Source organism: Salmo salar, chromosome 09, assembly GCF_965601325.2.
Source record: "Salmo salar chromosome 09, fSalSal1, whole genome shotgun sequence".
In the NCBI taxonomy this organism is placed as follows: domain Eukaryota; kingdom Metazoa; phylum Chordata; class Actinopteri; order Salmoniformes; family Salmonidae; genus Salmo; species Salmo salar.
Genome location: NC_138299.1, coordinates 163,441,064 through 163,455,752, shown reverse-complemented (window position 1 = coordinate 163,455,752; position 14,689 = coordinate 163,441,064). Strand labels below are relative to the sequence as shown.

The following is a 14,689-nucleotide window of genomic DNA, read 5'->3' as shown; positions in this document are numbered from 1 at the left end:
TAGGAAATAAGATACTGAGAATTAGAAACAGGACCTAAGACACTGATATAGATATAGAAAATAAAGATACTGAGATCTAGAAATAGGCTTACATATATTTGCTAATAGGTTATCATTTTTAGTTTTGTGCTAAAGTAGTCTGCTTCTGGCTGTTGCTGCCTGATGCGTTTTCATGACAGTCCTAGCCCCTCCTCGTCTAACGTCATCGATTTGGATCTGTGCTCAGAGCTTGTCAGATACATTGTGCCATTTCAGGTTGTGGAGTCTTTGTGGGAAAATCCGCATACCGGGATTGCAGGCTGTTTTATGAAAAGAGCTTTGGTTATTTAATGACAAGTATTGATCGAATGAACTACCGGATATAAATCTGCTCTTTCTACTGAGTCAAGAAAAGATAAAAAACTATATCTCCTGATTCCATTGCCGGGAGAAAGAGGGAACTTCGGCTATTGTTTCGTTCAAAACAAGTAAAGAAGATCGTTGCAGAACTGCCCTCTATTGGATATCATCTGCAGCCGAGGACGCGCATCATTCAGAATAACTATCCGTTGTATTTTCTAGAACTTGTCATTGAGACGTCGAGCACCTCCCGCCCCCTCGCCTCTATTCCAAAATACTAGAGGGGGGTTAGGCAGCGGAGAGCTGCAGCACTGGATGAAACACGGGATTCAAGGTAGACTGAGGATAGCCTGCTGCCTGATTCCACCACTATATAAACCTCTATTTGGACGCTTTATATTCAGTCACCTAACTCCGGTAAAGAACGCATCATCTCGGTTGTTCGGTTGTGCGTAAATTGCGCCGTGGATATCTTTCCAGCTCGCGGGAGATCCGCTCATCGATCTACGGTCCGTTCCACCGTTTCGAGTTGCGTAGTTCAGAGCTACTGAACGTAGGGATAACTAGTCAGTTAAGTATTGGCGCTTTCCACGTCGGGCTCGCATTAATTCATTAGTTTGAAAGTAGTTTTCACATCGACTTCGCGTCTCAAGGTAACGGCGTATTCCGAACCAACGGACGGACTGGAAGTTGCATGCCTGGTGTAAATCATCTGGACTGAACATATTCCATCCACTCGGGGGAAGCTATCACAGAGGTCCGGAGAGTTGGAAGTGCCATGACGATGTTGGCGAGTGTTTGGATTGTCCTCCTGGCTGTCAATATACAAGGTAAGCACTTGAAATACAATGCACATTCTTGATTTTAATGGCATAATGTTTTCTCTATGGATAGTTGTATTCTCTTTTTAATCAATATTTAGCATAACGTGGTTTAAATCAGCATGTCAACAAATACATATTATTGTTAGTAGCCTAGAAAAAAAATATCCATTGACATATTTACAATGCAAAGAATAGGTTATTTTCCTAATGAATTTGGAATGGATTTGTCTGTTGAATAATTCCGTGTCGGTAGACGACATGAAGTGAAGTGACGGTGGTAACAGGCAGATGGCGATAGCGCTGTTAAAGGCTCCGGGCCGACATAAACATGTCCATACAACATCATGACGACACGCAGTTCTTATTATCTCAGGTGAGCACACAGCACGAAACCTCCCAGGTAGTTAGACAGCCTAACAAACACGACTGGAGGTTGCGTTGGGTGTTGCGTTCAATAACCGCTGGGTTATCAACATGAACCTACTCCTACTTAGACACCATCTGAACGGAATAGCCTATACTACTTAAACACCATCTGAATGGAAAAGCAGCATATCCTACTTAGACACCATCTGAATGGAATAGCTATAGCAGATCCTACTTAGACACCATCTGAACGGAATAGCATATCCTACTTAAACACCATCTGAACGGAATAGCTATAGCAGATCCTACTTAGACACCATCTGAACGGAATAGCATATGCTACTTAGACACCATCTGAACGGAGCAGATCCTACTTAGACACCATCTGAACGGAGCAGATCCTACTTAGACACCATCTGATGGAATAGCAGAATATCCTACTCAGACACCATCTGAACGGAATAGCAGATCCTACTTAGACACCATCTGAACGGAATAGCTATAGCAGATCCTACTTAGACACCATCTGAACGGAATAGCATATCCTACTTAGACACCATCTGAACGGAGCAGATCCTACTTAGACACCATCTGAACGGAGCAGATCCTACTTAGACACCATCTGATGGAATAGCAGAATATCCTACTTAGACACCATCTGAACGGAATAGCAGATCCTACTTAGACACCATATGAACGCCATATCTATAGCAGATCCTACTTGGCTTGATGTTTCCACATCTGGTCTGAAGGATCCAGATAATGAATGATTACACAGTAATTATACATAGTGAAGACATTATCATTCTCAACTCATTTTGAAGTATTCCTTCATTATAATGCACTGGTGACTGATTGATCATTTGAAAGTTGTCTAACCAGTGAAGTGCCTGTTTATTTTTTGGACTGTGGGAACTTTGATTGTGAAAAAAAAAGGTCAATTCGATGGGTAAACCATCATGTCCTATAGACTTGTATCTCTTATGTGGATATAGAGGTCATAAAGCAGGGATTATACCACTACGCAGTATTTTCCTATAAAGCTGCAGTGTGTTTGAGAAAGCAGAGTTTGCTGTGTCCGTAAACCCTAGATTAAAGCAAGCAATTTGATGAATTATATGGATATTAAGCCGCCAACATGCCCCACCCCCAAGCCTACATCCTGTTTTCAGCATCATGCCTTAGAACCTGTTCTTCCTGTCTCAAATGGCCCCTATTCCCTATCTACTGTAGTGCATAGTACACTACTTTTGACCAGAGCCCTATGGGCCATCGTCAAAACCAAAAGTCCCCCTATTCCAGGGCCCTAGTCAAACGTAGTGCACTATATAGGGAATAGGGTGCAATTTGGGATGCAAACCATGGCTGATAGCTCCTCTGTCATAGTCACACTACCTGTCATAGTCACACTACTGGTCATAGTCACACTACTGGTCATAGTCACACTACCTGTCATAGTCACACTACCTGTCATAGTCACACTACCTGTCATAGTCACACTACCGACCAGTGGAAACCACTTACTGAAAACAATACTAATCCGTTATGACGATCGCCTCATGCTCTTGGGAAATTATGTATTTACAGGTGAGGATTTAGCCTGTTGAAAAAAAGGGATTTCTGGGTGGGATATGGATGGATGGGATATGGATGGATGGGATATGGATGGATGAATGGGATATGGATGGATGGATGGGTGGGATATGGATGGATGGATGGATGGGTGGGATATGGATGGATGGATGGGATATGGATGGATGGGTGGGATATGGATGGATGGATGGGATATAGATGGATGGATGGGTGGGACATGGATGGGTGGGATATTTATGGATGGATGGGATATGGATGGATGGATGGGTGGGATATGGATGGGTGGATGGATGGGTGGGATATGGATGGGTGGATGGATGGGTGGGATATGGATGAATGGGTGGGATATGGATGGATGGGATATGGATGGATGGATGGGATATGGATGGATGGATGGAGGTGGGTGGGATATGGATGGATGGGATATGGATGGATGGATGGATGGATGGGTGGGATATGGATGGGATATGGATGGATGGATGGATGGGTGGGATATGGATGGATGGATGAATGGGTGGGATATGGATGGATGGGATATGGATGGATGGATGGGATATAGATGGATGGATGGGTGGTATATGGATGGATGGGATATGGATGGATGGATGTATGGATGGGATATGGATGGATGGATGATTGGATGGATGGGATATGGATGGATGGATGAATGGGTGGGATATGGATGGATGGGATATGGATGGATGGATGGGATATGGATGGATGGATGGATGGTGGGATATGGATGGATGGATGGGATATGGATGGATGGATGGGTGGGATATGGATGGGTGGGATATGGACGGATGGATGGGTGTGATATGGATGGATGGATGGGTGGGATATGGATGGATGGATGGGTGGGATATAGATGGATGGGTGGGTGGGATATGGATGGATGGGATATGGATGGATGGATGGGATTGGATGGATGGATGGGACATGGATGGATGGATGGATGGTGGGATATAGATGGATGGGATGGATGGATGGATGGTGGGATATGGATGGATGGGATATGGATGGATGGATGGATGGATGGGTGGGATATGGATGGATGGGATATAGATGGATGATGGATGGGTGGGATATGGATGGATGGGATATGGATGGATGTAAGGATGGGATATGGATGGATGGATGGATGGTGGGATATGGATGGATGGGATATGGATGGATGGATGGGGGTGGGATATGGATGGATGGATGGGTGGGATATGGATGGGGGATATGGATGGATGGATGGGGGGAATGGGGGTGGGGATGGATGGGGGGATGGATGGGGGATGGGGGATGGATGGATGGGATGGATGGGATATAGATGGATGGATGGTGGGATATGGATGGATGGGATATGGATGGATGGATGTATGGATGGGATATGGATGGATGGATGAATGGATGGATGGGATATGGATGGATGGATGGGTGGGATATGGATGGATGGGATATGGATGGATGGGGGATATGGATGGATGGATGGGATGGTGGGGATGGGGGGGATGGATGATGGATGGATGGGATATGGATGGATGGATGGGTGGGATATGGATGGGTGGGATATGGACGGATGGATGGGTGGTGATATGGATGGATGGATGGGTGGGATATGGATGGATGGATGGGTGGGATATAGATGGATGGGTGGGTGGGATATGGATGGATGGGATATGGATGGATGGATGGGATATGGATGGATGGATGGGATATGGATGGATGGATGGATGGTGGGATATGGATGGATGGATGGATGGTTGGATATATCACACCCATCCATCCGTCCATATCCATGGATGGGTGGGATATGGATGGATGGATGGGTGGGATATAGATGGATGGGTGGGTGGGATATGGATGGATGGGATATGGATGGATGGATGGGATATGGATGGATGGATGGGATATGGACGGATGGATGGGTGTGATATGGATGGATGGATGGGTGGGATAAGGATGGATGGATGGGTGGGATATAGATGGATGGGTGGGTGGGATATGGATGGATGGGATATGGATGGATGGATGGGATATGGATGGATGGATGGGATATGGATGGATGGATGGATGGTGGGATATGGATGGATGGATGGATGGTGGGATATATCACACCCATCCATCCGTCCATATCCATGGATGGGTGGGATATGGATGGATGGATGGGTGGGATATAGATGGATGGGTGGGTGGGATATGGATGGATGGGATATGGATGGATGGATGGGATATGGATGGATGGGTGGGTGGGATATGGATGGATGGGATATGGATGGATGGATGGGATATGGATGGATGGATGGGATATGGATGGATGGATGGATGGTGGGATATGGATGGATGGATGGATGGTGGGATATGGATGGATGGGATATGGATGGATGGATGGATGGGTGGGATATGGATGGATGGGATATAGATGGATGATGGATGGGTGGGATATGGATGGATGGGATATGGATGGATGTATGGATGGGATATGGATGGATGGATGGATGGATGGTGGGATATGGATGGATGGGATATGGATGGATGGATGGATGGGTGGGATATGGATGGATGGGATATGGATGGATGGGATATGGATGGATGGATGGGTGGGATATGGATGGATGTATGGGTGGGATATGGATGGATGGGATATGGATGGATGATGGATGGGTGCGATATGGATGGATGGGATATGGATGGGTGGATGGGTGGGATATGGATGGATGGGATATGGATGGATGGAATATGGATGGATGAATGGGATATGGATGGATGGATGGATGGATGGATGGATGGATGGGTGGGATATGGATGGATGGGATATGGATGGATGGAATATGGATGGATGAATGGGATATGGATGGATGGATGGGTGGGATATGGGTGGATGGGATATGGATGGATGGGATATGGATAGATGAATGGGATATGGATGGATGGATGGATGGGTGGGATAAGGGTGGATGGATGGATGGATGGGATATGGATGGATGGAATATGGATGGATGAATGGGATATGGATGGATGGATGGGTGGGATATGGGTGGATGGGATATGGATGGATGGAATATGGATGGATGGGATATGGATGGATGGAATATGGATGGATAGATGGGTGGGATATGGATGGATTGGATATGGATGGATGGAATATGGATGGATGGGATATGGATGGATGGAATATGGATGGATAGATGGGTGGGATATGGATGGATGGGATATGGATGGATGGATGGGATATGATGGATGAATGGGATATGGATGGGTGGATGGGTGGGGTGTGGATGGATGAATGGGATATGGATGGATGGGTGGGAAATGGATGGATGTGATATGGATGGATGGAATATGGATGGATGGAATACGGATGGACGAATGGGATATGGATGGATGGATGGATGGATGGGTGAGATATAGATGGGATATGGATAGATGGGTGGGATATGGATGGATGAATGGGATATGGATGGATGGATGGGTGGGATATGGATGGATGGGTGGGATATGGATGGATGGATGGATGGGATATGGATGGATGGGATATGGATGGATGGATGGGAGATGGATGGATGGGTGGGATATAGATGGATGGATGGGATATGGATGGATGGATGGGTGGGATATGGATGGATGGAATATGGATGGATGGAATATGGATGGATGGGATATGGATGGATGGATGAATGTGATATGGATGGATGGATGGGATATGGATGGATGGGTGGGAAATGGATGGATGGGAAATGGATGGATGGATGGATGGGATATGGATGATGGATGGGATATGGATGGATGGGATATGGATGGATGGGATATGGATGGATGGATAGGTGGGAGTATGGATGGATGGATGGTATATGGATGGATGGAATATGGACGGATGAGCGGGATATGGATGGATGGATGGGATTTGGATGTATGGATGGGATATGGATGGATGGATGGGATATGGATTGATGGCTGGGATATGGATGGATGAATGGGATATGTATGGATGGAATATTGATGGATGGTATATGGATGGATGGGTGGGATATGGATGGATGGATGGATGGATGGGTGGGTGGGATATGGATGGATGTATGGGAGATGGATGGATGGATGGGTGGGATATGGATGGATGGATGATGGGTGGATGTGTGGATGTATGGGTGGGTGGGGGGATGGATGTTGGGTGTTTGGGGGATGGATGGGGGATGGATGGATGGGGGGATGGGGGATGGGTGGATGGTTGGGGGATGGATGGATGATGGGGGATGGATGGGGATGGAAGGATGATGGGGATGGATTGATGGGTGATGGATGTGGAGGATGGATGGGATGGATGGATGTGGGGGATGGATGGATGGGGAATGGATGGATGGATGTGGGGGTGGATGGATGGGGGATGGATGGATGGGGGATGGATGTGGGGGATGAATGAATGGGGGATGGATGGATGTATGGCGGATGGATGGATGTGGGGGATGGATGTATGTGGGGGATGGATGGATGTGGCGGATGGTTGGATGGATGTGGGGGATGGATGGATGGATAGGGGGATGGATGGATGGATGGATGTGGGGGATGGATGGATTGGGGGATGGATGGATGTGGGGGATGGATGGATGTGGGGGATGGATGGATTGGGGGATGGGTGGATGTGGGGGATGGATGGATTGGGGGATGGATGGATGTGGCGAATGGATGGATGGATGTGGGGGATGGAATAATGGTTGGATGAGGGGGATGGATGGATGGATGGATGGATGGATGTGGGGGATGGATGGATGGATGATGTGGGGGATGATGGATGGATGGATGATGGGTGGGTGGATGGAAGTCAATGTAAAGCAGCGAGCATTCAGGTGTTGTTTGACTGTATGTGTGACTAGTCTTTTATGAGGCTTTCACTGCTTGTTCAGAGGTACATGTTTAATGTTAAAGCTAGTATGAATAAACCTATGACATGGATTTCTGGGACCATCACACTACTGCTTTGCAAATCAATGGCATGCAAGGAGCGTGGGTCAAGTTTAAGAACATTGCAGTAACATGTTAATGACGTGTGCACGTGTGTGTGCATGCCTGCATTTGTGTGTGTGTGGGTGTAGTGTTGTGTTGGTATGAAGCTAATCCTGTTTGTGTATGTGGCTCAGAGCCCAAGACATTGATCCATTATGCAAAGGGTTCCAGCAACAGTCAGGGGCACTGCTCTCTTCCTGCTAACTGAAACTGTAATGCCCTGTACGTTTACATTATGGATCGAAAAATTCCATTTAGCGATGGATGGTGGGTGTTGTTTTCTGTGGGGGAAAGAACAGAGCTAAAATGGTTGACTTTAGTAGAACGATGGTACAGTGTCCTCGGTGTCCTTTAGTATAACTATGGTACAGTGTCCTTTAGTGGAACTATGGTACAGTGTCCTTTAGTAGAACTATGGTACAGTGTCCTCGGTGTCCTTTAGTAGAACTATGGTACAGTGTCCTTTAGTAGAACTATGGTACAGTGTCCTTTAGTAGAACGATGGTACAGTGTCCTCGGTGTCCTTTAGTAGAACTATGGTACAGTGTCCTTTAGTGGAACTATGGTACAGTGTCCTTTAGTAGAATGATGGTACAGTGTCCTCGGTGTCCTTTAGTAGAACTATGGTACAGTGTCCTTTATTACAACTATGGTGCGGTGTCCTTTAGTAGAACTATGGTACAGTGTCCTCAGTGTCCTTTAGTAGAACTATGGTACAGTGTCCTCAGTGTCCTTTAGTAGAACTATGGTACAGTGCTCTTTAGTAGAACTATGGTACAGTGTCCTTTATTACAACTATGGTACGGTGTCCTCAGTGTCCTTTAGTAGAACTATGGTATATATGTTGTAGTATACATGTTGTAGTATACATGTTGTAGTATACATGTTGTAGTATACATGTTGTTGTTGTTGTAGTATACATGTTGTAGTATACATGTTGTAGTATACATGTTGTAGTATACATGTTGTTACAGTATACATGTTGTAGTATACATGTTGTAGTATACATGTTGTAGTATACATGTTGTAGTATACATGTTGTTGTAGTATACATGTTGTAGTATACATGTTGTTGTTGTAGTATACATGTTGTAGTATACATGTTGTAGTATACATGTTGTAGTATACATGTTGTAGTATATATGTTGTAGTATACATGTTGTAGTATAGTATGTTGTTGTTGTTGTAGTATACATGTTGTTGTAGTATACATGTTGTTGTAGTATATATGTTGTAGTATACATGTTGTAGTATACATGTTGTAGTATATATGTTGTAGTATACATGTTGTTGTTGTTGTAGTATATATGTTGTAGTATACATGTTGTAGTATACATGTTGTAGTATACATGTTGTTACAGTATACATGTTGTAGTATACATGTTGTTGTAGTATATATGTTGTAGTATACATGTTGTAGTATACATGTTGTAGTATATATGTTGTAGTATACATGTTGTTGTTGTTGTAGTATATATGTTGTAGTATACATGTTGTAGTATATATGTTGTTACTGTATACATGTTGTTTTAATATACATTTTGTAGTAGTCATGTTGTTGTAGTAGTCATGTTGTTGTAGTATTCTTGTTATTGTAGTAGTCATGTTGTTGTAGTAGTCATGTTGTTGTAGTATACATGTTGTTGTAGTATTCATGTTTTGTAGTATGCAAGTTGTAGTATTCTTGTTGTTGTAGTATTCATGTTGTTGTAGTATACATGTTGTTGTTGTTGTAGTATACATGTTGTAGTATACATGTTGTTACAGTATACATGTTGTTGTATTATTCATGTTTTTGTAGTAGTCATGTAGTTGTGTATATTTGTTTCAGAATTAGATTCAGTTTCTGATCTGAACCCCAGCCATCTTGGCAGGACAGGAAGACAGTAGGGTATGGGATGCAGGCCCAGAGTTTTAAGATCTTAGCCATTTTCATCTCTTCAGATCTCTCACTGTGTAGGCTGGGCCTTGTGACGTGTGAGACTGACTGATTTACTACTCTGATCAAGCGGCCCTGTCTGATGTACATTGAGATGATCCCTGTGCTTGTACAGAAGATGAGGATTAAATGGTTCTCTAGGGAGCTAGGGATTCACGCTGCCGGAGACAGCATTTGAAGCTGCTCAGTCAAGGAGAGAAAAAAAAAATCACTAAATTGCACATCAAGGGTCCTTGTTCTTTTTATTGTATGAAGGAATGTTGGAGAATGTTGGAGATTGTTTTTCCTCTGAGTCTAATTGATCTTAAACCTGTCAATTCTAGAATGTTGTAACGTTACGCTATTTTGTAAGGAGAATGTAACATTACTGTACGTTTAAGTCATGTTTAAAGCCAAATGCTGGAATTCTTGGGAATTACCCAAATGGCTTCTTGATGAATCACGACAAGGCCCTGTTGGCAGAAGTAAAGGATCTCCAAAGAGCCTGTGAACCTTTTGTTCCCCCTGAGGCCACATCTTTTTGACATGCAAAGACCAGAATCCAGGCTTTCACCCCAGGGTTAAAGGGCTCTCCTCATAAATGCCTGTTGTCTTTGAAGCACAAGTGATATAGAATATGTTGAGTTTGGACTCTGACTGCTCTGCCTGGCCAAACACACACACAAGTGGGAATGGGTCCAACAAATGCAAACTACCCCCAGTCAGGCCTCATTCAGCCATTCTAATGAAAACCACGAGTGGAATATTATTGGAAGGATTGTAAGGATTACAGAAAAGGCACGGCATTACCTTGGAAGTCCTGTTTTAGTGGACTGTGTTCCAGGCTACTATAAGGTAGTAGTGGACTGTGTTCCAGGCTACTATAAGGTAGTAGTGGACTGTGTTCCAGGCTACTATAAGGTAGTAGTGGACTGTGTTATAGGTTACTATAAGGTAGTACTAACATATGCTATTGATAAGACCAGCATGAATACAAATATATTCCTTGATTTAAAAAAAATACAAGTAAATGAAAACCAACAAAGCTTGTTAGAGATTCCCAGAGCCATTTAAGGAATACATGAACAAGTATATTTATACTTTCTAAGTATAAGGTAGTGGTAGACTGTGTTCCAGGCTACTATAAGGTAGTAGTGGACTGTGTTCCAGGCTACTATAAGGTAGTAGTGGACTGTGTTCCAGGCTACTATAAGGTAGTGGTAGACTGTGTTCCAGGCTACTATAAGGTAGTAGTGGACTGTGTTATAGGTTACTATAAGGTAGTAGTGGACTGTGTTCCAGGCTACTATAAGGTAGTAGTGGACTGTGTTCCAGGCTACTATAAGGTAGTAGTGGACTGTGTTCCAGGCTACTATAAGGTAGTAGTGGACTGTGTTCCAGGCTACTATAAGGTAGTAGTGGACTGTGTTATAGGTTACTATAAGGTAGTAGTGGACTGTGTTCCAGGCTACTATAAGGTAGTGGTAGACTGTGTTCCAGGCTACTATAAGGTAGTAGTGGACTGTGTTCTAGGCTACTATAAGGTAGTGGTAGACTGTGTTCCAGGCTACTATAAGGTAGTAGTGGACTGTGTTATAGGCTACTATAAGGTAGTAGTGGACTGTGTTATAGGCTACTATAAGGTAGTAGTGGACTGTGTTCCAGGCTACTATAAGGTAGTGGTAGACTGTGTTCCAGGCTACTATAAGGTAGTGGTGGACTGTGTTCCAGGCTCCTATTAGGTAGTAGTGGACTGTGTTGGTGACTATTATGAAGGACTGTTGTCATCTGGCCGTTAGCTAATCATGCTCTCATCTTATTTAATTAAAATCAATTAGACTAACGTGGAAATCGAACCACTAGTTTTAAATGCTATCCAATATTTTAACTTTCCGGTACTTAAACGGAATCAATTCTCTATTTTCTGTGTTTGTTCTGTGATGGTTTGTTCTGTATTTGCTTTTTACTGATAATCTAGTTCCTGATGAAGGTAACAGATTGGTCCATTGACAATATAAAAAGTGATTATATTTTATATAGCAGCCCTTCTTTCCTGTTTTCAACAGTCGTAATAAAAGTTGACTTTATTACTGTATGTGTCATGGATTACAAGTTGTGGTGAGACTGACAACTGTGAGTTACAGGAGAGGATAGATCTGCTTGTCTTCCTAATCAGAAATGATCTTAGAAGTCCTGCAGTAGCTCCTTAAAGAAACAGCTATAAAGACGGAGGAACGATGTTCAGAGGAGCTGATCAGATGGCCTGTGTCAAAACTGAATCTAAATAACTTATATAGGCCCCTCCCCCCAGCTGAATGTGTTGTCTGTTTGCAAGAGAGGACAGATAGTCAAAATATGACCCCATTCCCACTCATTGGCATTGCAGGAAACGTGCAGAGTGTGCATGACTAGATTTGAATAGGGTGAAGCTATCTTTGAGTAGTTCTTTGTTTACAGGTTTCAACAGTCTGCGGTTTGTAACATTCCACTATGTTTAAGGGCAATTTTGTTTACGACGGAGGGAGGGAGCCTGTCTTGCCTCTAATCAGAGAATAGACTGTCTGTTTTGCAACAGCTTCTACCTTACCATTGTCAGGTCAACTGGGAGTGAAATCTAGGGTGACATTTTGACAATATCACTCCATGTTCTGCATGGCAGTCTGTTCAAAATGAGATCTGATTCATTCTGAATACCAGAGAACAGATGTGAGCTTTAACTTAACAACCACATAGATTATTAGAAGTTTTGAAATGAATGCACAGGCGTGGTCTTTTCAAAGCTGTTTTCTGGATGAGTAAAATGGTGCCCGTTCTCCACTTCTCCCTGTCATCCACATTGGTAGATAAGTCTCTGGGAATTGCTTCTAGATTCAGGTGCTTGTTTATGGCTTTGGCTGATGCTGAGGTCCTTGATGGTAGTTTATATACGCCAGTATAGATGTCAATGAACTCCCTCAACTCTATTCTCTAGGTTTCCATCTCAATTGGCAACCTACTAGCAAATTTGGTGCACTACTTTTGACCAGATCCTTATAAAGTAGTGCACTACATTATATGGCTGTGGTCAAAAGTAGTGCACTACATTATATGGCTGTAGTCAAAAGTAGTGCACTACATTATATGGATGTGGTCAAAAGTAGTGCACTACATTATATGGCTGTAGTCAAAAGTAGTGCACTACATTATATGTATGTGGTCAAAAGTAGTGCACTACATTATATGGATGTAGTCAAAAGTAGTGCACTACATTATATGGCTGTAGTCAAAAGTAGTGCACTACATTATATGGCTGTGGTCAAAAGTAGTGCACTACATTATATGGCTGTAGTCAAAAGTAGTGCACTACAGAGGAAATAGGGTGCCATTGGGAACACCTCCTAGATGTAAGTCTCTTTCTCTGTGGCAAGTTAAGGAGATTTCCCAGTTTCAAATCCTCATCTTAGTTGGATTAAAGATTTGGGAAATGTAGTCTTGGTCTGAATGATGGATGAGCATCATCACACTGCTGAATACTGTTATTCATTTAGTCTGGCTCTCGACATTCCAGTAAAAGCTTGGCACCATACACATTTAACACATTATTTCTGTCTGTCTGTCTGTCTGTCTGTCTGTCTGTCTGTCTGTCTGTCTGTCTGTCTGTCAATTATTTTGTTGTTTTGCATTGACTGCACATTTAGAGTCAAGAGGGAGCAACCTGGATTTATTTGTTCCATCCTTTCTGAGAGACTCATATCTGCTGTTACACAGTAACCTAATAGTCTATAGTGATTCCATACGAAACCGTGTATTTTATATTTTACATTTGTATCTAAATGCATAGTTGAGAAAGTAATTAATAAAATGATAGCCCAACCCAGGCCACCTTTAATATCCTTTATCAGTGTGACCATCTTTGTATAATACCACCACTACCACTAATGTTTGGTGTCATATGAAGCTTTACCACTTTCTAATATGAGGAGTATTTTGTTTTCAATAAAAACATGTTTACATGCATATAGATGTATTTATTTTTGTTGATCTTTTTAATGTCGAACATAATATACTCTATGGACACGTGTGTGTATATATACATACATATATACACACAGACACATACATACATTTAAACATATATACAGTATATACACATATATACTCATTCCAGGGTTTTTCTTTATTTTTACTATTTTTCTAAATTGTAGAATAATAGTGAAGACATCAACACATATGGAATCATTTAGTAACCAAAAAAGTGTTAAACCCTCCCTTAACCCGGACGACGCCATTGTATCCCGGTCGCGGCCGGCTGTGACGGAGCCTGGACTGGAACCCAGAATCTCTAGTGGGCCAGCTAGCACTGCCATGCAGTGCCTTCGACCACTGCGCCACTCGGGGGCCCTAACTTTAAAAGTTCTTGACATTTTCTGATTGACTTACCTTCATATCATAAAGTAATGATGGACTGTCGTTTCTCTTTGCTTATTTGACCTGTTGTAGCCATAATATGGACTTGGTCTTTTACCAAATAGAGCCTTCTTCTGTATACCAACCTTATCTTGTGACAACACAACTGATTGGGTCAAACGCATTAAGAAGGAAAGAAATTCCACAAATTAACATTTGACAAGGCACACCTGTTAATTGAAATGCATTCCAGGTGACTACCTCATGAAGCTGGTTG

At 43.1% G+C, this 14,689-nt stretch overlaps 1 protein-coding gene across 4 annotated transcripts in view; it reads left to right on the top strand.

The window, feature by feature from the left end:
* The first annotated feature begins 221 nt into the window (after positions 1-221).
* LOC106613399 (nectin 1b) overlaps positions 222-14,689 on the top strand; it is a 569,428-nt gene continuing 554,960 nt past the window's right edge. For 2 of the 4 annotated variants that reach the window (XM_045724940.2, XM_045724942.2), the window contains exon 1: positions 222-1,169. In XM_045724940.2, coding sequence (XP_045580896.1) covers positions 1,118-1,169 — 52 coding nt within the window. In that variant the 5' untranslated portion in view covers positions 222-1,117. The remainder of the gene's footprint in view (positions 1,170-14,689) is intronic. The other 2 variants (XM_045724944.2, XM_045724941.2) reach the window with 2 other exon arrangements.